General features: G+C 31.6%; 2 protein-coding genes across 3 annotated transcripts; one reads left to right on the top strand and one right to left on the bottom strand.

Moving 5' to 3' along the window:
• Nucleotides 1-828: 828 nt before the first annotated feature.
• On the bottom strand, nt 829-20,624 carry LOC148628808 (fizzy-related protein homolog). 2 transcript variants are annotated; one of them, XM_088594977.1, is made up of 13 exons: nt 20,520-20,624; nt 15,800-15,936; nt 15,086-15,202; nt 14,373-14,507; nt 13,951-14,010; nt 13,584-13,685; nt 12,383-12,538; nt 11,952-12,017; nt 11,396-11,498; nt 9,816-10,234; nt 7,306-7,410; nt 3,936-4,028; nt 829-2,325 (listed from the first exon to the last, which is right to left on the bottom strand). In XM_088594977.1, exons 2-13 carry the CDS (start codon nt 15,863-15,865, stop codon nt 2,284-2,286), a joined length of 1,464 nt encoding a protein of 487 aa, XP_088451103.1. In that variant the 5' UTR covers nt 15,866-15,936; nt 20,520-20,624; the 3' UTR covers nt 829-2,283. The 2 variants fall into 2 exon arrangements, with proteins under 2 accessions (XP_088451103.1, XP_088451114.1); XM_088594988.1 differs by lacking the exon at nt 20,520-20,624 and adding an exon at nt 20,173-20,246.
• A 156-nt stretch (nt 20,625-20,780) lies between these two features.
• Nucleotides 20,781-26,729, top strand: LOC148628809 (cilia- and flagella-associated protein 144-like). Its single transcript, XM_088595030.1, has 4 exons — nt 20,781-20,967; nt 24,216-24,275; nt 24,687-24,790; nt 26,188-26,729. The coding sequence occupies exons 1-4, from the start codon at nt 20,835-20,837 to the stop codon at nt 26,299-26,301; spliced, it is 411 nt and encodes a 136-aa protein (XP_088451156.1). The 5' UTR covers nt 20,781-20,834; the 3' UTR covers nt 26,302-26,729.
• Nucleotides 26,730-26,943: the final 214 nt, after the last annotated feature.

The raw sequence follows: 26,943 nt of genomic DNA on the forward strand, positions 1-26,943 counted from the left end.
GCAACCACAAAATTCAATCCTAACTGATCTTTATAATGACACATTGTAAAATCTAAAGAGATGCATTCACATTTACTCAGGTTATTGTTTGAAAATCAAGAAACTGCTGGTTTCTGGTGACTTACTCCTCAACAGCTCATGCCACAACCCCCAAAATGAATCTAAGCCTTTCTTCGGTTGTATGGCATCTCATGATACTATGTCAAAGGGATCATTTCATTTATTGTAGAATTATTGTTGGCCTATTAGGAAAATGTTTCTTATTTGCTTCTAATTCCTAAACCGTTTAAGTCACAACCCTCAAAATCAACCCCAGCACTTCTATTGTGGTATGACACCTTCTGATACAATAATGAGATCAATTCACATTTACTGAAGTTATTGTCCAGACATCATGAAGATTTATCACTTATGCTCAAGTAAATGAACGGACTTAAAGCGTCTATGACAGCATACCATTATACGACTGCAAATTTTTTGTTGTCATATTAAGAATAGTTCACAGAACTGTTCATCAATAATTACTATTCAAATACCAAACAAAGGATCCATTAAAAAAGTATTATAGAAATATTATGGTCACTTCCCATTTTCTTAGAAAAGGCAATAAAATAAGTAAAGTACTGCTTGTGTAGTGTCACTGTCAGACTCCCACAAAAAAAAAAAAAAAAAAAAATTTAGAAATCTCCCACATCAAAATGTTAGATCTGTGGACAGTTTATCAAAAAGGGGTGGGGGGAGAAATCTCTCACATGAACTGTTTCAAAGGTTAACTGGTACTGGTATTTAGTGTGGAAAACACTGTATTAAAAATAACCAAACGAAAGATTCCTCTTTGTTTTAAGTTTTTATTATATTTTATGATAATCTGCTATACAGATTGATATCATATGCATGCATACAAAATGGTTTCACAAAACAACAACTGACATTAACACTAAGAACAGATAATTCTTATGAGAAAAATAGGAACCAGAGAACATAGATATTTCCACATTTAAGGGTGATCCAGAGGTTGGAACACCTCCCTTGTTGGAAAATTTAGTCCACTTAATGCATTTTTGGATTAAAATCGTTAAATTATGGACAGGAATCCCCCTTTTTCTCCTGAAACCCCCTTCTCTGGGCAATACTCCACATCCATTCATTTTGGATACCAAGCAAATATGGCACTTATCTCCCTTTATAAAATGCATGTATTTAAATCCATAATTAATAATCATATCAAAATACTGTAGATAATATTTAAATATAAAAAAAGTTTTAATTTGTAAAAGGATCTCTAAAAGACTATAAAAGAAATCTTGCACAAAGCCTGTGTAAATAAAAGAATTTAAAAGTTTGATACTCATGCATATACAAGGTTTATAAACAAATGAATTGCAGTACACATTTTTTGGGGGAAATGTAATAGTATTCAAAATATTTGAAGTGAAGGTGAACATGATTAGCCATAAAAATAAGCATACTTATTCTAAATAACTTTTGCTAGCTTATATAAATGGGTCCCAGAAAAACTTGACTCCAATTTTTACCCTGATTTTTTGGTTTATATCTAATGAAATGGTACTGATTGATATTGATCACCTTGATAAGAAGTACTCCAAAAATGTCAAAGCATGGTTTTAAAAAGATATTAGAAATAAATTTGCACCAAATTATCAAATATCTTCAATAAAACAAGATAAACAATGGGGAGAAAAAGATGGAGTGAAATGAACTATTTTCAATCGTACATGGCAGTAGCCTTTTTTCTTATTGGCAACAGTCTATAAAATCAAGAAAATATCAACAACAAAAAATCAACAAAGACACCTTTTTGTGTCAAAAAATTAAATTAAAAATCTAACATTCCTTAAATCCACTATCTATGGGAAATAAGAAGTCTGCCTTTCCATATAATTCCTATAAGTATGAAAGTAAAATAGTGACAGACTTCTGTAAAAACCACTATAAAACCTAACGTTGAACTATAACCTTTGTTCCCAATTAAAGAAGTTGAATAAAACTTGGTTTAATATCTATTTACCATAAGCAAAAACGAAGGACTTAAAATCAGTATTTTAACAGAAACTTCTCTTAAAATCATATCTGTTGAGCCATAAAATGATTTTGACAATAATACTTCAGTTTGCCATTTGAGTAACCAATCAATTTTGCAGGATAATAAATGCAATGGACATCATAGTAGTGTCAATTTCGAGGTACATTCTTGGGCAAACTTGATGAGAACACATTATATAAATTAAGAATTTTCCTGATTTGGTTTTTAACTGTCTGTCATCACCGAATTCTTGTGAAGAGATTCAACACAGATTTAGATTCCTGAAATCAATGAAAAAAAAAAATTAAAATGATATATATATGGACAAAACAAAATAATTATAATAATAATAATAATAATAACAATAATAATAATAATAGTAATAACAGAGTACAGTATACTTATATGACTATTACATATCAAAACAAACATTTAGTGTTTTTTTTTTTAAATATATATAAACAATAGAGCACCACATGGTGATTGAATACACTTGTTCACTTTTTTGTGTCTTATGTATCGTAGACCCAACTGTATAAGCCTGAGTTTCGAACGGTTTCATTATCTTTCAGCAGGGGAAGAATAAGAGCTTCCTTGTTAGTGTTAATCCTACTCCTTGTTAAGCAGCACTCAATCTAAGAATCATGCAAAATGTGATTCATGGTTGGAAAGCCTACACATTTTTATTTTTGATATATTGTTTAAAATGCCAATGCAAACAGACAGTAACATATGACTTTTCATATAAACCTTGATCAGAAGAAATACAAATCAAAGTGCTGATAGCACTGGAGTTTCTTGATTTTTGTAAAAATTGTAGCCTGAACAAACTTTTAAAGATGACATGAAGTTTATTAAAATTCTGATCATACATTTGCATTTTTCTAATATGTATAAACTGAGAGTCAATCCTTACTACTGATCCAATTTACACATATTTACAAATATCTGCTCCATTTCACCTTTTTCCTAATTTTAAACCTATTCAAAAGTTAATGTGAGTTTACATTTAAATACCACATTAACAGATTATACTAACACAAAACCAAGTTCAGCTTAAGAAAACAATTTCCTTATACCAAGATTTTCAAAACTAGATACTTTCATTAATTTGAATTTTCCCGTTAATTTTACTCAATTAAAATTACTGTTCTCCACTTCTTGTTCATAAATGGTAAAATTAGATGATAGGGTGCAGAATTTGACTTAAAAGTGTGCTAAAATGAACATGCTTAAGACATTTTATGCTTCTAGACACATTACTGCAAGAAACAAATTCTTTAAATGCAAATCCATTACTAAATACCTTTCAAGGCCAAAAAAGGAGTCCCTCAAATCTTGAATCGATATGAAGACTAGATCTTGATTTTATTTGCAGAAATAATGGAATATTATTGAGCTGATTAATTGCAAGAATATATTTACTGTTTATAAAAGAGGTATTGAATAATATAAAAGGAATTACATTTGAACTATTTTTCTGTGTAGTGTTCAGAAGTAGCAGTGAAGTTCCAGTGATGGAAGGATCAAAACCCAAATTATACAGAAAGTATTGTAGAATTCAAAATTAAGGGAGATAACTCTGTAAAGGACACTACAATACAATGGAAACTGTTGGAATTTCAATGTGAATCATCTCCTAAGAAAAGACAGACTAGAATGACTAACTACACATTCTATCATATAGACCTATAAAGCAACTTATTAACAAAAACAAATATATGTATAGCCTTTTTTGGGGGTGTATCACATATTACAGAATTTGCATGATTCTTACTAAGGCTGCTACTCAAAAGCAAGAAAGTGTCTCCTTGCTATATTTTCATTATCTAACTTTATTATTTTGTTCCTTTTATACACAGCTATACACACAGTAATCAAGATAACTTACTTTTGTGGACCTTGTTTTACTGAAGACATTCCAAAATCTTAATGTTTCATCACCAGCACCAGTGACAATAGCTTCACCATCTGGGGACATTGCCTGCAAGGGGAAGGAAGATACATAAATTCATTAATGCCTTGAGAAATCTGTTTAATACATGTTTTGTATCTGTTTACCAGTAATTGTTCAAGTTTCATTTAGAGGATAGTTACATCAATGCCAAAGCAGTTGAACTTGTTAAGAATAACCACTAGTGAAATTTTATATAAAGTGGCACATGCAAAAACTTATATATCATACAAGGTGTAATTTAATTTGGGACATTAGCTCATCATCAATGGCCTTCACCAGTCTAAATGCTTCTTTTTTTTCCTTGCTACTTAATGCTCTAGCAATTTACAAAATCAAAATATCCACTGAAACATACTGGGTTCAACCCCAGGACTCTCCGTAAAAGAGTCTCTATGAATTTCCTTAGTCTATATATCCAGCATACATTGTATAACAGTAACATCTCATTAATTTTATCCATAACATCAAGAAAATATTTATCCAAAATGTGGTTTGAACTGAAGCAACATAGAAAAATTAATCAGTGTGAAAAAAAAGAGCAGTTTGTTTGTCAACTGCCAACACATGACCAGTTATGATGTGTGCATCATCAAATAAGCTATAATGAGTTGCATGTTCGATCATGTGAACATGCTTAACTTGTCATGAAATATTCATGTCAGTTACCACAATCTTGACAAGCAAGATAAGGATCTCCCTGATAAGACATGTGGGAAAGTTTCTACCACAAAACAAAGCTCTGTACTCCTATCAGCACCATCAACTCAAAGATCACAAACTGATAAATTATGCTTTAATGCATCTATACATGATTAGCTTCACTTTGCATATTAATAGAAATGATATTATTGAAAACCTTGAGTATTTCAGCAACAGGTCGTAAATCATAACTGTACTGCATACATACTGTTTAAGTGAAAGTTCTATAAAAATGACCTTGATACCCCAAAAAATACTTTCCCAGTAAGAAAGGTGTTAATATTGTGATGAAAATAAAGATTAAACATTTTACTTTTTCATATAACTTAATAGTGCTCTATTAGAAAAGTACATAAGAGACCATGAGTAGATTTGACTAGAATCCAACAGCTGACTTGTCAACATTCTTCATTAAAATTCTTGTGGTTACATCAAGCATAGCACAAACTCCTTTGTATGTACACTGTCCACAATAAAAATCACTTTATTTGCTGATGATCTTAAAATCAAAGAGAGACATACACTTTTAGTCTAGACAGTTGTATATCAAGAAGATCATTGGGTACAATTCTATAGGTGTACAGTTAAACCTGATAAAACTGGCCTCTAACTTAACCAGCCATTTTCCAAAGTCTTGAAACTGACCCTTTAATTTCTTTGATTAAACACTCTTTGTAAACCATACCCCATCTAATACAAATTCACCTCAATTCACTTGATTAATCAACAACTTCAGACTTGTCACTGTCAGAAAGTAATTAAATTTGAATGGACCAAGGGTAACCCTGAATATGTTGTAATTAATGAATTGGTGAACAGTTAAAAGGTAAAAGTTGAGAAGTATAATACCACAAAGAAATAAAAGTTTGATGATATTCCTTTCCAACAAACTGACATCAAAACAATGGAAGCACAGAATTTACCGACTGTGGCATCATAGGAACATCCTATAACAACACAGGAGAATTCATCTGTGAAATATGGAATTGTAATATAACTAATGAAATTAAATTGCATGATTACAAAACAAGAAAAACACAAGAAGAGTCCTGAAAACCCCTCTGAACCACCCAGTTCTTATGAGTTGATGTCTGTCCATATCCATCTGAACCGATGGATGTAGACCGGAAAACAAGATGATTCCTCTATAATCCCAAACTTTGTTTGCAGGTGCTTTAAAATCCAGAATAAACTAGTTCACAACTCAAACCGGACAAATTTTAGACTACTGAGGTAGCTCGGTTTACACAGGTTTTAATGTAATATTTCAAAATATCCAAACCTTCACAAAGTTTTTATTTTAATATTTTCTTTGAATCATTGTGAATAGAAGGGTAACTAAGGATCATAAGAATGGATGATTCACATTATGGTTCTGTCGGTCCCGAATCGCAATATTTATTATATATTTCTGATCTGATCTTCATTTAAGTGCTGCCAATATGGTAGAAATTGTTTGACGAAAAAAGGGATTGCAAATGCCCTTTTAGCATTTGAATAAAAAGTTGAAAATAGTTTGGATTTCTAAAAAATGATAAAAAAGGTTGTATATGCTGTATGTGTAACAGGGCATTACATATCATAATATTATTGTATCACTTCTAGATATCATAATACGTATTGTAGAGTGAAATTTCTCAAGACACTCAGCTCTAAAATTTGTCAGAGACATGCAAGAAATTAATTTTTCAAACAAAAATCTTACACTATATTTTTTAGTATCATCAATTAATTCATTAAAGAGTCTCGGCAAATTCAAGGCAGTGGAAGACACATGGTAATTTATTTTTTGAGAAGTTGAGCACCACTGAGAAGTCCTAGCATTCAATTTTTTTTTAGAGAAAAGGCCAATAACCCCTACACTTAATAAATTGATTTGACAAGAAAAAAACAATTATAAGCTCTTTTTCCATAGAAAGCATTTTCAATAATGATCTTATATAATACTTGACTGATGACAAATGCTTCAAACTAGTGACAGACAGTGATCAAGAAAATCAAGATAGAGATGACACTTTTGAAGTCTTAATGCACTTAACCAAAATCACAAGGGAACTTGAACACATTTTGAATAAAAACTATAATTTCTGTTAAATGACAACTTGACTACTTGTAGGAACAAGAATGCATTTCAAGGTGAAGTAATAACCAATATTCTTCCTGATCCAATGAACATCCACTGCATTCTTAATTCAAGGCTATCTGGGATGCTGAGTGAGTGTTAAAAGTCAAGGCCCTGGCTTCAAAGATCAGGATTAAAGTAATAAGGGTCTAAAAACATGAAGATGTGTAATAAAGAACTGTCCCTCTGAGTGGAACCTATCTAATCCAAGACATTTGAAATTAATCAATTTCTGTTTTGATCTGGTAAGTTCGCCTATTAAAATTCTCTAACATTTTAACGAAGACAAAAATTATTTGGAGTTATTTTCAACAGTACTTATTTCAGACTTTCACCTGAAGTTGTATACTAAATATTGTGTGGCTGTGAATATAGTTACTAAAAAAATGTTAGGAAAACACCCCACCCCCCGACATTTATGAAAACAACCAGGCCAAAAATGTAATTGTATGTTCTTAGTAGAAAGTGATATGATATACTTACTAAATATAATACTCTGTATGTGTGGCCCGTTAATTTGGCAATTTGAACAAGTGAAGGATACTTCCAAACTAAAATTTGATTTTGAGAATAACCATGTGTACTAACCTGAAAAAAAAAGAAGAAAAAAATTGTTGCATTGGTAAAACAGGATTCAGATGTGCAATTATAACTTTTTTGTGAGCTTAAGATAAATGTAAAGATATTTCCCTCTTCATTTTTTAAGTTTACTTTTATGCACAAAAAGGAATTCTCAGCAGGTTACGGTAATAGATGTTTCATTTATTTGCACCAAATTTGACATGAGAATTAGGTGTCAGTCCCTGTTGCTGTAAGAATCAGGCAGTGGGTGAAACATGGTATGAAAAAAAAACATCATTTTGATAGTTGAATTCAGGGTTTTAGCTAAGATTTTGAGGGCTTTAGTCACTTTTGCGTAGAGCACGAACGACATATTATGGGCAGCAGAATTTTGTAAATAGTCAGTAGTATCATAAACTAAAGACATAAACACTCTTAATATATTCATTTTAAGTTTACAGATACAGGCATAACAATAAATATAATAAATGTTACAATAAAATAACTATTATTTTCAGTAAGAAAACGTGTGTTACTTAATGAAATAAAATAGTTACTATTAGAAAAATAGTAAAATTGATTTTTTTTTACATTATGACAAAGCTTTGATGCATTCAGTCTAAAAATAGCTACTATCTGACATAAGCTACTATTATGGTATGATCTGACACTCAACTAATAAGAGAAAATCCTCCTGTCCTTTGCCAAACACCACACCTCAAAAGCCCTCTTCAACCTAAAATTCCTCAAATCAGAAGGATAGAGACAGATCTTTAGAAGAGAATTGATTGATGAAACCTTGAGTCTGTTCCTAAGATAGGTCTTGATCAGATAGTACCTACTAAATCCCCTCTCAGTCACCAAAAGGTAACGCAGAAACTAGACAGATAGAAAGGAGGTTGGCCACACTGGCATAGTCAACTGTAGATTGTTGCACTCTGTAAGCGGTCGCTTCATGATATCTTACTGCTGGGTGGTCATTTTTTAGTGATTTTTGTCCCCAGATCATGAGTAGAATTGAAGACGTTCATAATCATTGTGATTTTGTTTCAAGAAGAAAAGAGAATCGTAAAATAAATATTTATCGTTGATTAATACTTCCTAACTGTCTGCTATTGCTTAAAATTAATAGAAATCCATGAGATGACCAGTCACATATCGGAGACATTGTTTTTGTGAGCATTTAAATTTCTCAAAAATAGATATTTATACATATGTTGTCAGGTTCGTGAGGTTCGTGAAGGGTTTTTTTATATTTGGAAGTAAAATTGGTCGGTATCCATTAAAGATGGAAATCGTTTAACACGACTAATCCTTAAAATAAGGATATACATGTATATTTAAGTTATATTTTAAACGTACTTAAAAGCAGAAATGTCACAATTCAACTCGAGACTTTTTTCGGCGGTCGAAAACGACCACCTGAAGTTGAGTGAGAACACTAGGATTATCTGTTGTGGTCCTAATGATCAAACGATTGATAAATTGTTGTTATTTTAAAGGATTATTATCGATGCACATATCAGGGATGCCAGGTTAACAACAATAAAATGTATTTCACACCTGGTTGACCAGGTAATTACCAAGCTTGGGGTCATAAACTTGTCAGAGCGGAAGGCCGGGTGATGACTGACAGTTCTTAACAACATTTTTATTTAAGGTGACGAAAATTTATCTGAAATACTTTTTGAATTGAATTTTTTTATACACTTTTCAAATTTTAAGTGACGAAAACGATCTTAAACATTTTCGTCATTTATGAAATCCTTTCGTAAATAGCGAAAATGACGAGCGCTAGCTAATTAACTGGTTTAATTTGACTGTTTGCACCATCAGAACCAAGGAAAACAGACAAGATTGTCCATATCATGCTGGAACATTGAGTTACAATTTCATTGAAATGCACTGAAAAATTAACATTTCAAGGGCGGATAACTATGTCAAAAAATCCAACGATGCAGAGATCAGTGGTCTTTTCAAATAGAGAAAGTATCCATTAGTGATATTTTATTGTCAGATAGGTGGGGTTTTGACATGCATGTTTCTGATTTTTCCCATTTTGCCTGATTCTTACGAACACTAACACTTAAACAAATTCGCATGGTCATAAAAACTTACATCATTAATAAATTCATCTGAACAACAAACAATTAAGGAGGTTTAATACAACTGAACATTTTGAGAATGTCCTCAATTTTAAAGCTGCATTTTTTGGTTGATATTATTTTGAGATTCTGTATTAACTCAAAAGATCTGACACAAGGTAAAAACATCCCTCAAAATTCAAGGAAACACTTAAATTTCAAATAAACCAATGGAAATAGTTAAGAAATAAACCAATACTAAATCTATACATCTGTATAGATTTAACTTCATATTTTCACATGCAAAAAAAAAAAACAAAAAAATTTATATAAACTTTAACAACTTACAATTTCATTTGAGTGTTTTGACCAGGCAAGATTACACACTTGTGATCCTGTATCTACACATTGCAATGGCTGACAAGTTAAAGTATTCCAAAACCTAATGCACCTATCTGCAGTCCCTCCCCCACTGGCCAGCAGTCCATGCTGATGGGGTGACCAAGCAATAGCTTTCACCGCTGCTAAATGTTCGTTGTATGTTTGAACAGGAACAGTACTAGTCATATTCCACACAAATAATTTATTGTCATTGCCACCGGAGGCTAAATGCTGGTGATCAGGTGACCACTTAAGTCCACACACTTCCTGTTTGTGTCCCGTTAATTTACGCTCTGGCACAACAGAGGGTGTACGGATATCTCTCTGTAATATCAATCTGTCTCTACTTCCAGATGACAACACATCACCATTCCATGCTAATGCTCCTAAAACGAGTAAATAATACAAATGCATGCAATGTAAACAATGGTTTTGATGGTTTTTTTTTCAACGTTTTGTAATAAATGCTGCAACGGATGTAACCTTTGTGGAATTAATAGTAAGGATCACATACTTTACTTTCATGTATCATATCTATTTGTATCACAGATTTTATTCAAATTTCTTCTTCAATTCAGCAAAAGATTCAACTAACATTATCCAATTCTAGGCAAGTTGAGGGCTACATTAGATTGAGACTTAAGTAATTTCACAGTGAGTACTGAAGTTATTTGAACTTAACTTGGCTAGTTTATCATTTTTGTTAAAATTAAATATCAAAAGTTCAAAATATCATGCATATACAATATCAATGAATTGTGTAACTTTTTTCTCAAATGATATAGTAGGGATTTATATGTTGAATTTGATATCCAATGGAATGGAAATATCCTCTGTTTCTTAAAATATACAGCAAAAGTGATATTGATGAGTAGATAAACCAATAAAAATGCAATGCTTTTGACATCTTTAATTTACATCTCACTGTAGCTTATTGTGTATGATTAACATCACATTGCACGAGAAATAGACAACAATCATAACAGGGCACTATCATCATGTTTTATTGTAAGAGATTGATTGTTTGTTGTAACATCTTTTGGCAGATATTTCATGCATTTTTAAAACAAGAACATTCAACCAATTCAGTCTTCGAAATTGACACCAGCCTGACAACCATGCCTGGTAAAAATGCTGGTGGCCTTGCAGAATTTGACTATAAACATGCTAATAATTGCTATTTTGGTTCATTAAGATTTTTGAGCTAGGACTTGTTGTCATCAAAGAATGCTCAATTAAACTGAATCAGTTTTGTACTAGTCTGAGCTGGTAGTTTAGTGTGCTAGCTCACAGATGAAACAGCCAACAGGTAAGCAAATCACCTCAGTTGGACATTATCATTCAGACACTGAGCTAACCAGCTGTCAATCTTTCTGATATGCCACATGTGTCCAATGAAAAAAAAATCTATATTTTGCAATGTATAATAATAAATTCATGAAATAATCAAAAGTTACTTTTTTCCTTATGGGCTTATCGTCCCTTTGATCTTGTCTCTGTTTTCAACTATATTCACAAGCAAAGAGCAGCAATACTACAGAACTTACCCACTCTTGCACTATGACCAGCTAATGTATTGATCTTTTTATTTGCTGCAACATCCCATATCTGTACATGTCCTTTGTGAGTTCCTACTGATACTAAATGGCCCTATAATTACAATCCATACACATTTATACAAGGGTTGTGGTGAATCAGATATAACATCAATATTTCATAAAAATTTCTATTAACAAATATCTTCGAAATACTTTGCAATGTTTATTTACTTTGCAGCAGTTAAACACATTTTACAAGAAGAAATATGATGACTGCATCTTGCTCTATGTTAATAAGTCAAATTAGTAGCAAAGAATAGAATCCTAAAATTTTACTCTGAATGAGAGATAAAAAAATAGCACCATTCAAAATAATGTACAAGTCCTACAAAGTCAGCGCCCAAGTATCTAGTATTTACAATGTCACAAATGTATGACAGTTTTAGTTTCCTGAAATAAACTATGTGTCATAAACACACTATATACAAGTCAAGCACATCAACATGTTTTTTTTGTGTTTTCTCTTCAATTCTCTCACAAAATTCAAATTTAAACATATACCTACCCTTTCTGACCAAGACACTGATGTTACTGTATCCCCATCACTGTTTAAGTCACACAATCTGGTTACCTGATAATTTAACAACAATTATTTCATTTATAAATTTATCTGTCCACTGAGAAAGATACACAAAGAGAAAACATGAAAACAAAAAATCAATTATTTACAACTTTATTCTAGGCTTGATAAAAGTTTACCACTTGGTGTAAGTCATACTTCATGTTTAAGTCTAAATATTGACCTTTGTTGTTTAATTGGTACAGAATTTAAAGACATCAACTGCTTATAAAATAAAAAAAAAAAATTTTTTTTTTTGTTTTTCCAGTATATTATTTTTCCTTCATTCCTACTATCAACTTTTCTGTTACAATAATGTCACTTTTCTAAGAAGACTAATCAAAAATCGATAAAAAAGTTTCAGAACTTATCCCTACCTGACTAGTACATGCACTCCACAAATAAACACAAGTCCCCAAGCCAACACTTAAAACATTCTGTGATGACCAGTCTACCAAATTCAGGTAAAAGTCATCTTGTAACTCAGGAGCATCCAGAACTTTGAAAGGTATCTTGGATATTTTCCGTACAGCCTGAAAAAAGGAAAAGAATTATGGATAAAATTATGAGGCATTTTGCTGTCATAAGCACCTGAGGTCCAGCTTAACAACTCCATTTTAATTATAAACAAAATGAATTTGTGAAAGATAGCCACATTTAAAAGGTAAAAAAAAAAAGAACAAAATACAAATAAGATACGAATAAAACGTAAAAACAAACTTATAAATGTTTTTTTACGTTTTATTCATATTTTATTGTATTTAGTTTTTTTTTACCTTTTAAACATGGCTATCTTTCACAAATTCATTATACTTATTGATGTTTAATTTGAGTCACTTTACAACAGATTATTTTCATTCTAATTATATACAATGTCAGATAAGGACTATGAAGAAGAAGAAGAATATTTATTGTCCAATCAAAGGGCCCATAAAAGGCATAGTAACAAAACAAATATAAATAAGTTACATCAGGAACAATACATGACATTTTTCAAAGTAACATATTATGGTATAAAAGTAGTTCCTATTTTAACTATTAGACCACATGTTATTTCATTAATTTAATTTAATTACTACATATTTTCTGCACTAAGGCAATCTCACACAAATAAATGAGCAAAATACAGGGAAAGATATAATACATGTAACAGTAAAACTTTGACACGTTTATGTCACTTCAGAACACATTCTACTAAATAATAAAATATCAAGGAGCCATAAATATTTTAAGGTTATCCTAAATATATTTAACTGTCACTAAAAACTTCTCAAAGCAAAAAAAGGAACATGACTCCTAAGTGGTAAATATTTTATACACCAGAACTAAATTTGATCTGTATTTAATGGTAAAAAACAGTGTGTCAAAATTAGAAAGGATTCAGTCATTTACTTCAAATATCAAATGATATTAAACTAAGGTGAAAAAACAATAAGACTTTGCATGAGGACAATATTGCCTTATTTTGGCAAGTAAAATACATATATTTATTAAAAAAAATTTGGGTTTAAATATCAGGACATAAACTATTATATAAGAATTGCAGTTATCCTGATAACATAAAATATTGTGCATTACCTTCCTTGGAGATCTGAGGAGTCTCTGACTTTTGCTACCAACAGGAGACAATGAGTATGGAGATGAATCACTAAAGTCTAAACTTCTCCTTGGTATATGATACTACAAGAAAGAAATACTTCTTGCAAATGTTAGGTGAACAAATTTCTTGGAAATATGTTTTCCTCTATTTTATGCATGCTTCAACAGGAATCGCTATTTTAATAATGTCAGTGATGTAAATATAAACCTGTTTTGTGCAACCATCTCTACACTTAAGTTCAAAAGAAAATAATTTCTATACTTTCCACTTTTTTTCTTATAGAGAATACTTTGAAGATTTATTTGCAAGAATCAATGTGGAATATGGAATTGTTCAGCAACTTACACGAAACAAGTTTTTACTTTCCTTTGGTACTAAAATTCTTCTTTCATCTGTTTGTTGATCCTGAAAAATCACAGAGTAAGTTGATTTACTTTAAATTTACAAATACAACTAGAAACATAAAGAACATAAGAGATGTATGTCAAAATGTATTGTTGGGACAGAAAAAGGTTAGACAGGAATGTAAGAATATTTTCAAGCTATTTACGTCATATCTTAGAGAAAAAAATTTAACTCTATTTAATATCTAATAATACCCAATTCAATACTTCACAGAGCGTTCCTGGTATATCATTTAACTAAGAAAAGCATAGGCAGCTCAAACAATTCATTTAGTTGTCTCAATAGCAGCAGTATAGAATGAACACCTATTGTCCATTTTTCGAATAGTTCACAGTCACCCATATTCATGTCATATAACAAACCTTCAAATCTTCAATCCCAGCAGACAATAGTTCATTCTTTAGAAGACAAGAGTAGGCTAATCCATCTTTACTACTGTCAGCTGTTGGTTCTTTAGATTTGCTACTTGACTGAGAAGGTGATGAGGTTGGACTTCCCTTGAAAAAAAGGGCAAAAAGACACTGATCACTAGAAATCACTGTTTTTGTTTCTATGTTAGCTTTTTTACGCAATTTGCTGGACTAGTGGCAATAAAACACAAATTCAAAGTTGGTCTGGCAAATATTTAACCTAACCAATTATTAGACAAATAACAGTGATAATCATATTCTGTAAGGTACCGTTTTGATAAAACCTCATTACACAGGTGTAGTGTCTGTAAAATGTAAAAAACAACATGTCTTTTTCTCCATTTTACATACTGTTCACATTTTGTATTGCAACATTAATACTGCTACTAGTAATTGATTCAGCTAGAAAATCAAAACAGATAGGCATTCATTGTAAACAGGGCATTTCAGAGTGCTGAACTGTAATATTAAGGACACACTTCATACACCTTGGAAAAATGGAAAAATAAATAGTAATTTCAGTGTTAGTTAAAAACAGATTTTCAGAAAAATTAAGGACAGTTTTGACTGACATAAACTCTCATGTATTAGTATTTTCAGATAATTAACATCTAAAATATTAAGGCAAGGAAAGAGCTCAAATTGCTCCATTCAGCAGAACATACTTTAGGAATATTGAAGTTTATATGCCAGTTAGCTCCAGCTCTACTTGGTATGAATCTGTCTCCATATTTGTCTTTACTTGGTGATGAAACTGGACTCATAGGACTTAAAGTTAAAGGCTGAAAAAAAAATCAATTTGATTCCGTTATACAAAATGTTGTTAATCTGAAATTAATCATACATGTACAATTGGGGTCAAAGAAAAGGAAGAAAGTGCACATTGTGCACAATGTGAAGAATAGTTTTTATTAAGTCATTATCACATACATTTACATGTACCAAATAAAATAAAAAGTTTCATGTGGTGCAACCTGATGCAATGGCAGAGACTAAACCTTCAACAGTATATCATTTTAAGTTGATGTAACTCTAACTTTGGACTGTTCAACACAGCAAAGGTTTCTGACACAGAATGGAAATGATTAAAGAATCCTTTTTATTCAAATATTGCCAATATCCAATATCTGAACACTCATTAACATGGTCCAGCATAGAGTAAAGAATTCCTTAGATTTTTTCCTCCAAAAATCAGTGTTTCATTTGGCATCATATCAAAGAACACCTAGTTTTTTTTTTATTGAATAATTCAATGCGAGTTAGAAGATACATATGCAATAAATCTCTTTAGCATGGTCATCTCCCTTCACACAGGAGCAACAAAACTTAAAAACAGGATAATTTTTCATTAACAATGTATTCAGTATATTCATACTTACAGAATTATATGGAGAAACTTGTCCATTTTGCTGACGAAGTAACCGCTTCTCATATTCAGGATCCATCTCCTATTTTTTAACAATGTACTATTTGAATTTTAGTGCTTCCTCATCTTATCACTTGATGTAGTTTTCACCTGATATATAAAAGACAACAATACAAGTCTGCTATAATATATTATTATTATAAATGTGAATTGAAATAAGAAAAAAACACATATCAACATATTTTGAACAATGGATTAAAGTAAAACTTTGACAATGTTTATATGTCCTACATGTACATGCTAATTTTTTTTCAGACTAATTAAGCAGTCCTTAGATGTTTAATTATGACTGGTTTAATTTATCAATAAATTAACAATCCCATTTCATTAATTACAACCACAGGAGTATCACAACAATGTGTGCAGATAAATAAATTATAATTGATGAAATTAAGGACAATTATAAAAATATTGATTCTTATTTTATTATACATGAACACTACATGTACATCAAGAGTTCAGAAAAAAAAGCTGCTGAAAAAAAATATTAACATCAATGTAGCCTCACATGTAAATGGGCTCTGTAATTTACAAAAGCACATTTAATATTGCCTTTTAATTATTTACTAGAATAAGTCATACATGTAACTGAACTATTGATGCATAGTCAATGTATAAGAAACTACACTGTACTTTTATGTACAAACAAAATTATCACAACAATGAATGTATACAATTTTGATGCAGACCTGGTGAAATCATTTTTCAACCAGTTGGACATTTGGTACCGCAACCTAACAAAATCTGCTGGACAGAACAATTATCTGCCCGACCAAAAAAAAAAGCAGCCACAGACGGCCAACTTTCCATTCTGGATTAATACTCCTAGTTTTACGTTTTCTCCTCATATTCCAAGTGTGGGAAACTACCACTCGCCAGCTTGCCAAATACATGTAGATGTGTAATTTGGCGAGTTCTCATTAGCTTACACTCGTCAATTTAGCGACCATCATTTCATTGGCAAGTTCCAAGGAAAGTTAACCAGCCAACAGATTATTCAGTTAAACATCCCTTAACATAGTACACAGGGTTTTAGCTAGGATTATGAGGGCTTTAGTCACTCTTGCATAGAGTACGAACGACATATTATGGGCAGCAGAATTTTGTAAATAGTCAGCAGTATCATAAACTAAAGACATAAACACTCTTAATATATTCATTTTAAGTTTACAGATACAGGCATAACAATAAATACAATAAATATTACAACAAAATAAATATTATTTTTTATAAGAAAACGTGTGTTACTTAATGAAATAAAATAGTTACTATTAGAAAAATAGTAAAATAGAAATGCTTTTACATCATGACAAAGCTTTGATTCATTCAGTCTAAAAATAGCTACTCTTTGACATAAGCTACTATTATGATATGATTTGACACTCAACTAATAAGAGAAAATCCTCCTGTCCCTTGCCAAACACCACAGCCCTCTTCAACCTAAAACTCCTCAAATCAGAAGGATAGAGACAGATCTTTTAGAAGAGAATTGATTGATGAAACCTTGAGCCTGTTCCTAAGGTAGGTCTTGATCAGATAGTACCTACTAAATCCCCTCTCAGTCACCAGAAGATTATGCAGAAACTAGACAGATAGAAAGGAGGTTGGCCACATTGGCATTGTTAACTGTAGAATGTTGCACTCTGTAAGCGGTCGCTACATGATATCTTACTGCTGGGTGGTCATTTTTTAGTGACCTTTGTCCCCAGATCATGAGTAGAATTGAAGACGTTCATAATCATTATGATTTTGTTTCAAGAAGAAAAGAGAATCGTAAAATAAATATTTATTGTTGATTAATACTTCCTAACTGTCTGCTATTGCTTAAAATTAATAGAAATCCATGGGATGACCAGTCCCACATTGGAAACATTGTTTTTGTGTGCATTTAAATTTCTAAAAATAGATAGCTATATATACATTGCGAGGTTGGTGAAGCATTTTTATATGGGAGTAAAATCGGTCAGTATCCATTAAAGATGGAAATCGTTTAACACGACTATTCCTTAAAATAAGGATATATATAAGTTATACTTTAAACTTAAAAGCAGAAATGTCTCGAGTCAACTTGAGACTGTTTTCAGCGGTCGAAAACGACCGGCTAAAGTTGAGTGAGAACACTAGGATTATCTTTTGTGGTCCTAATGATCAAACGTTTGATGAACTGTTAAAATGTTAAAGGATTATTATCGATGCACATGTCAAGGATGCCAGGTTAACAATAAAATGAATTTCACACCTGGTTGACCAGGTAATTACCAAGCTTGGGATCATAAACTTGTCAGAGCATAAGGCAGGGTGACGATTGACAGTTTTTAACATTTATGAAAATTTATCTGAAATACTTTTTGAATGGAATTTTTTTTATACACTTTTCAAATTTTAAGTGACGAAAACGATCTTAAACATTTTCATCATTTATGAAATCCTTTCGTAAATGGCGAAAATGATGAGCGCTAGCTAAATCACTGATCATACATTAAAAATATATTCCCTACATTTTAAGAAGTTTAGCTTGAATATGTCAAGTGAATTTTGGCATATGCACAATTTTATTGACTTGTAAAGCATTGTTTACGATCTGCCATTTTAATTTCCGGTAAACGGGATGTGCCAAAACCTATCCAGCGGTCCTAATCTTGTATTAGCATTCAAACGAAATTATCTTGGTAATTTATTATATGTTACCTTGCAAATTAGTTATATATTGTGAAAATAAAAGTGAACAAGAAGCAAATGATAAAACATTTTCTTGTTTCATAATGATGAATCTGTTGAAATATAATTTTATGTTTAAAATACGAGTTCAGAAATGGAGTATTTATTTTGTTACTGTAAAGTACTATATGAAAAACTTCAATGGGAGGGAATATTAAAAAAATGGAAAAGTTTTTGATAAATTTAAAAACAAATGAATAGATAGTTGAACAAAGAAAAAGAAAGGCAGAAGGTAGTCAAATCCAAGAGAAAACAGATGATAGTACAGACAAAAAACAAAAAAACCCCAAAAATTTGGCTAGCAGACCAATACTCCACTAGCCAGAATGGCAAGTTGGGGGGAAAAAATGGTTTCCCACTCCTGTTGACGAGCTTTAACTTCTGCATCAGTAAGCTTCCTTTAAAGGGCTTTCAGAGATGGCATCCCTATTATTTACCAAAGCCGGAATCCTTTCTCTGATCCAATTAAAACTTGACTTGATTTAGATGCCATCTTTAAACCGGAAGTTACGGTTGAGACGTGTCTAATAAAAAACATACCGGACATCTGGTCCAGAAATCACGCAAATTTTACTTGACCGGTGGCTAAAAGTACTGGTCATGTCTAACGAATTTCGCCATGACTGTTCATGTTGTATACTGTCATAATATTCCAGCAAATTTTAACATAAATAATCATACATATTAAACTTAAATGAAAAAAATACTTAGAAAACTTGGTTTATGCAGGATTCATTTATTAATTTTCTTCTAACAGCTGTTACATACATTTTTAAAAAAAAAGTGACAGTAGTGCTAATGAAATCAACTGCAAAACAATCATTGACTTTATTTTAGTATATTCCCTACTTGCGGAGATCAGGATACAGCCATATTTTATCCTGTTTTTGCAGAGTTACCTCCCGTAAGAGCAGGTATAATTCTGAAGTCTCTCTAATCGATGTTCGGAATCGGGTGAGAAAAAAGAGGTAACTCGAATGAAAACGGAATCCCCAGCAGACAAACACAAAAGTGTTTCTAAAATTTACAGGGTGTTTCATTTTGTTGGTAGGTTACATAAGGATGACTTTCATTTGTATCCCGATAAAGAAAATTTATGGCATGGTCAGTAGAACGAGAAATTCCCTTTTGACTTTCGAGATTTTCTAAAGTATCATCGATATCGGATGGAAAACCTTAAGTGTTCCGAATAGATACCTGCTACAAAGGGAGATAAATGTTGACAAAATGTTGGTCCGCAAGTAGGGAATATCATAATCTATGCATTATTCTGATGAAAAATTCTTCTAGCAATAGCTGTATGGCTGTATGTATAGAATCTGGGACCTCTCATTCTATGTAGTCAGCATTCTAACAGACTGAGCTGACTCAATGGCACAGACAGTGTATAACAGTGATTTAGCTAGAGCTAGTCATTTACTAATCAAATTGTCAAGTTACTAATCAATTTGGTCACAAAGATACTAAATGTGATTTATATTAAATTAAAGTGATGATTTGTTTCAAAATCCTGGTTAAACCACTGTAAAGGCTAGCTATTTAGTGAAGATATTGGCTAAGACCTACTTAGCATACATTCTTGAACAATACAAAACCTCTGTTACTTACAAGCAATGCATAGAAGCCTTTATCGAATTTACCAGTAATGTTTAAAATCTCATTCAACTACTTCTGGGTGGACAGTGCACAATACAATGTTATGCAAGATAATATATAGAGATTATCAAGTGACACTTGAAACGTGTTATTTACATATTTATACAGTTGTTTATAATCATCCTGAGGCCAATAACGGAACAAGTTTAATCTACTATGGACATGACTTGAAAAATATTGCAAATGAACATAAACAAAGAACACAAAGCTGCGACCGGAAAGAAATTCGACGTCTAAAAATACACCATAAACTTTCCGTTTTCTAACAAATGCAAGTGTACAGTCACAACTTTCATTACCTCTAAGTAGTATGCAAAAACTTGTTCTAATTTGATGTTTGTTTTTTTTTTATTCGGTTCTCGAACTTGTCCAAGATGGATTCGAACAAGAAGCATTGTGGGTAGCGTCAGAATAAAAACAAACAATTATTTTTATAAAATTTTCTTAATACTAATTTCATCACATTTTTCATATTTTATTTCAAGAAACTATTGAATATATGATCAACACCAAAAAATAAATTAAAAATTATCCTCAAACATACATGGATACGCTTGGTAACCACGAAAACGAAATATTGACTTCCGGTGAAAACAGGCTTCAAGGGAATCGAGATGGCTGCAACCACAAAAGAGAGAGAACCACCTAATTTTGTGCATCAAAATGCAATTTTATGTGAAACAATCATGAAAGAACAAAGACATCAAAAGTTGTACACAAATTATAGCGTCAACCCATTCAAAAAATGTAAGATTTTTTTTATGAAAAAACTGTCTTGCCATGTCACGCCATGGCATTACTTATTAGAGTTTAATAGTTGGTCGTATTTGTTTTAACTATTAAAATTCTTAGTCAACTACACTTGTCATTCTATTCAGAAACAGCTATTAACAATGAATGGACAACATCTTGCAATATCACATTTAGCTAAATGAAACTCTTATGTATAAACACTAAAACAGGGGGTAGCTAGGAACACCATGTCCCTTTGTTTTGTTTGTTTTTGTTTATTGTTAGCCCTTTTTTATTATATCTTCTTTAAGGAAAGGATTTGCCTTTCTACTCATATATTATTGAAGCGAAAAATCGAAATATTTTGTCTATTTTAAGAGCTCCTGGAAACTTATGTTGCAATGTTTAAACTATGGATGTTACATAGAACTTTTGTATTTGTATGTATATCTCTTTCAACAATGATGCTTGGAATAGATTACTTTCATGTTCGCCATTTATGTCCAATCTGGTGGAAACTGGTTTACAGTTTTATACTAGAAAAAGAAAGGATACCGGATTTGAAGACTACAAGTTATGTGGAAATATGTCTCCAAACATTAAAATATTGGAATGCATCTATATGTATCAATATTCCTTACATTAATCAAATCAAGTTTCTGTTCTCTTGGCTCATTGCAATTTCATTCAGTCTTACTCCTGCTGACCCCAGTTGACCTTGATATAATTAAAGAACTTTTCTGGAATGGAAGTGCATGTGAAAGTCATCTATCCTTAGGAGCACAGTGTCATTCCCGAAAGAGATTTTTGAATGTTTGCTTAAACAATATATAAGTATGTCTGTATTATAAATCTGCACATGTCATCCAAAATAAGTTTAGAGCAGTGGAATGTTCAACTGGAAACTTCTATTAAGATTTTGAAGGTAGGAAACATTAATTTCAATATTTAAATTTCAGCAGGCAAGAAGGAATGTAAATAACATGTCTGACACCAAATGTATTTTCCTCCCACATGAACTTTGTAAAAAATATTTTATCATCAAATGGAGGTTGAAATGAAATGATGTACTTTAGCAGAAACTGCATGAGAACCAATCTAAATCTTTTAAAAATAGCTATATACAGATACAAGTAAATTGATGTGCAGACTTATGATACATTGCTGTAGTTTTACTTTAGTCTAAAGAACCCACAAACTAATTTAAGTAACAAATTATTTTTATGTATATAATACTGCATGATGAATTTTCTTCCACTTACCACTGTACATACAATTTGAATAAAGGGTTACACACTGATAACTGTGCCCCCTTCATGTTTGTACAACCTGATGCAGTAATGGGTCTTGTAAACTAAAGTAAGACATCTTTGGCTTTAACATTTTCTTCTTATGAAGCTATTTAATTTTAGCCAGAAAATGTTCAAAACTTTTTAAAATATCAACATAAATTTAACAGCAAAGAGGAAGTTGAATCACCCTGACTAGATGCAATGGAAATCCTAAAAAAGCAACAAAGACATTACAGCAAACTTTAAGTTGATGCCATGTCTAATCATAATACAACAGTTACAGAATCCCCTTTTCACCAAACTTTATGACAAACATGATGAATTTTCATTCAGAATTTTCAACTTTCCTTTCATCTGTGGTAACATCCCTTCAGCACTTACGTATGGAGTGTTCATATCACAACTCATACGTTATGCCAGAGCTTGCTGAAACTACGCAGACTTTTTGTATCACACTTGAACTCTAACAAATAGGCTTCTGGAACAGGGTTATGTTGCTACAAGATTGAAGTCATCATTATACAGAAGTTTTATGGTTGTCGTCATGAACTCGTGGATCGTTATGGTGTATCTATCTGCACCATAAAAACTGATTTATTCAACGGGTCATAGTTTTCCTTTCTTTCTTTGTCTACCCCAGACTTGATTTTTTATGAGAAACTCGGCGGGTGTTTCCAGAAAAGCAGAGGACGCTTACCCTACCGGTGCACCTGGTCCATGCTCCCAGGTTTTAGTGTAGTCCGAACTGCTCATTTGCTTTTACTTTGTGTGTATTATTTTAGTAACTTTATGGTCTTTGTTGTGTATGTCTTTTTCCGTGTCTGGTCTTTGTCCCTGGATTACATTCTTTTGATTACCACTATAACGTTGGTTCCCTTGCTTACTCTTTCAGCAATTACGCAGAATTTTTTTTTTCCATAGTAATCAAATCCTTCATTTTTGTGAACATTTTTAGACTTCTCTACCATTGAGCTCCCTTGAGGAGAATATTAAAAGTTGTTTTTTGTATTAGAAATCATCTGGTTGTCTGTCTGCTCCATTGTCAGATTGGACCTCTTTGTAGCTCCATCTAAAGAGATTTTGTCACAGGAGCTTACTGTTGTAGCTATTGCTCTGGAGGTAATTTCTATGTAAAAATGTGTGTATAATACACACCAAAATATAATAACCATAGAAGAATATCAAATTATGTCACCATATTTGTTAGAATACTTCCCTACTTTCATAAAAAAAAATTCTGAAACATTGAATATTGAATCCCAAGAATTTGTTGTTACCAAAAATATTGTAAAGTCATTGACACACTCAGGGTTGTAGTAGTGTAGGTCAAGATTTTGTTGTAGTAGTGTAGGTTGAGATTTTGTTGTAGTATTATAGGTTGAGATTTTGTTGTGGTAGTGTAGGTTAAGATTTTGGGCATTACTGTTTCTTATTATTCATTGAATTTGCAACAAGTCAGTGTGATACTATAGATATAAACGTTTGTGATAATTTTTTTGGATCAAACAGGTCACAGGACTTCATTTACAATTTGAAACATCAAGATAAGTAGGCTGGACCTCAGAATGATAATAAATTTTCAGGTTGGTGTGAGCAAAAAATTGAAGTTCTATACATAATAATAGAAAAATATCTAGAATCAAAAAGAAAAGAAATATAGTAATATTATTAAGTCAGGATAAACTATTTTGATTCTAGCCCCCTTCCTCCTCCTTCCCCAAAGATGTGCTTCCTAAAACAGTTTTACACCAGTGACTGGTTTTGCATACGTTTGTAAATTATGTGAAATACTTTGTAAACTAGCATAGAAGTAACAATACCTTTTTCCCCATTTGGATACAATGACTTCCATTTAATCTTACATGGACATAAATTACAACATTTTGACAAATTAGCACAATATTTTTAATGATTAACAATATCACCTAGCAACGAATGCTTTTTCAGGCATATGTATTTGTATTTTTTCAGTGCATGTTCTATCTGGAAAACCAAACTCAAGGCATGACACAGAAGAAGGAGAAGAAGATCGTAAGTAATTATTAGGTCCTTGCCTGTAAACGATTTTGACTGACCTGTGTTTTTTTGTGTATAGCTGTATAACATCTGCAGTTGTCAGTAAGAGAAAAAAATATGATTTTTTTATCAACTATGTCTCCCCAAAAATAAAGATTGTCTTTCTGGGAATTTCCTGTGTTGTCCATCTTTTCATGTACCTTGTAAGTGCAACTGCAAACTGCAGTTACATGTTACATTAATTTTGATGTGACTTTATATGATTTCAGACACCATAATATGTAGATGCCCTAAAGGCAAGATATATATTGCTTTCAAGAGGAAAATCAACTTCAATAGCTTGCATGTACCATTGTTATCTTATTTCTTTAATAACAGCTTGATAATTAATGACTTCATTATTTAAGGTTTTTTGTGTATTTTTAGAACATTTCCTCAAGGTTATAAACAGAGCAAATCAAGAGCCAGTAAAAAAGTATACATACCCCCAAACAGAATCACAGGAGTATGGTTGGATAACAAAACCTTTGGTATGTACACAGTATTAAACATTTATTAGGCAAAATAAAGTTTATTAGTGGATTTTCATTCCCTCCAACCTTAAAAAATTGATAAAATATTTAAAAATTGGGACGAGAATTCCAAAAATCAGGCTTGTTTTGTGTCACTTTCTAGTTTTGAGGTACTATAACACACAAACCTTTCACTTCTTGATGAATAAAATGATGTTTTTTTTCTCTGAAACTGATGTAGTTATGTAATATGAAGATTGGATAAAAATCTACCATATTAAGTTTACTTGGCCTTACATTTCAAGCATTGATATAATGATTGACACATTGGATTCAAGTTTTAAGTACCTAGCTATTGATGTTTTATAAATAGCCATCACTACAACAATAAAACCAATTATATTTTACCTATTTATAATTGGTGTCAGAGATTATAAGTACAAGGCTACATGTTATATTATACAGACATTGTGTACTACCAGTACAAGCATTTCATAAGAAGTTGTAAGTGTTGCATATATCTGGATATTGGGTTGCACAGAGCTTATTAAATCTTGATTAAATATTAAGTGTAAGAGTTTGTAAGAATCAGGCAAAATGGGAAAAATCAGAAACATGCATGTCAAAACCCTACTGATCAGACAAGCTTTATTTGAAAACACCATTTTTTTGTCTCTGTACCACCGGATTTGCTAGAAATTTTTCAATAGTATCTTAGAAAAATGAGGTATTTGGCAGTTATCTGCCCTTGGAATGTTCGTTTTCAGTGCATTTCAAAGAAATTGTAAACCAATGATATGGAAAATCATGTCTGTTTTTCTTGATCTTATGGTGAAAATAGTCATATTAAACTATCAAAATGGTGGTTTTTTTCATACCATGTTCAAACCACTGCCTGATTCATACAGATACTGACACTTAACTGTTTAACTGTCTTTAAATTGTAAAATTTCAACCAAGTTAATACTAGTTTATTAAAATTTGATAAAACAATTATTTTTTTGTGCTACCCAATTCTGACTTTTAGCTTTAGAAACCTTTATTATTTGGTCTCTTTCCTGTTGCATCCCAAATGAAGCCACTTACAATGCTCACATCAATACTGTTTAACAGAACTTAGAGAAAAGGTTTGTCATGGATGTTACAGTAATGCATTTTTTTTCAGTGGAAAAGTTATTGATTATTTTTCACTTTCCCACTGGCAAGTAGTAAACTTGAATTTCTGAAAGGAAATTATGGGCATGTTTTAAGATTTTTCCTTTAGAGTTTTTCTATGGAAACCTAAAATTAAAAAAAATCCAAGAACACTGCAGTCAATTTCCCTTCAATGATAAAGGATTAACGATTCCTTTTAATGATAAAGGATTAACGATATGCAAATTATTTATCCGCAGAAATAATTTTTCCATTTACAGATTGAATCAGACAGGTCTGACAGAAGAATAAACTTCCCAAGACAAAACACAGCCATTACAAAATATATGGATGCAGCTTGGAGGGTAAAGGAACAGACAGAAAACATGAATTAAAGTGACAATTGCCTTAGCCAATGTGATAACTGTTCAATTCAATCACTTGTGGAAGCAATATGTTTGATTTCTATCATGGTGTCACATGAAAAACACACATAACATTTGTTATAGTTTAAAGTTATCTCCCCTTGAATTTAAATGTACATTTCAACCACCAAACTGAAGAAAATTTGAATTTTTACCTACATCTATATGTTTCTAATCTAGTAGTTTTCTTAATTGTACACATGAAAAAGCAGAACTTAAGAGGGGTGTGATATAGTCATGTGATATATATATATATTTTTATTACCGGTATGAAGGGATCATGGAAAAAATATACATGTATGATGTAATTTTACACATAATGATTCCTAATTTAAAGTGTAATGTTAATATTTTTACATGAAACTATTTGTTTTATCATAAAACTATTCTTTTTTTAATTTGTATTTGTATTTGCCCACGCCTTGTTAGACCATCATTTTGAGCTTCTCAATTTGAGATTTTTTATGAAACTGAGCCCTGAACACCTGTCTAAAGCAAACAAATTTTAAGCAATTTTAAAGTAAAAAAAGGGCTCAGTTTAGACAGGTGTGTCTGTGACCCTATAATCAAACATACCAGTCATTCTGACTGCAATAAACATTCACAAAAAGC

This window comes from Perna viridis, chromosome 1, assembly GCF_037379345.1.
Source record: "Perna viridis isolate PV_CMFRI_1.1 ecotype Kerala chromosome 1, ASM3737934v1, whole genome shotgun sequence".
Lineage (NCBI taxonomy): Eukaryota > Metazoa > Mollusca > Bivalvia > Mytilida > Mytilidae > Perna > Perna viridis.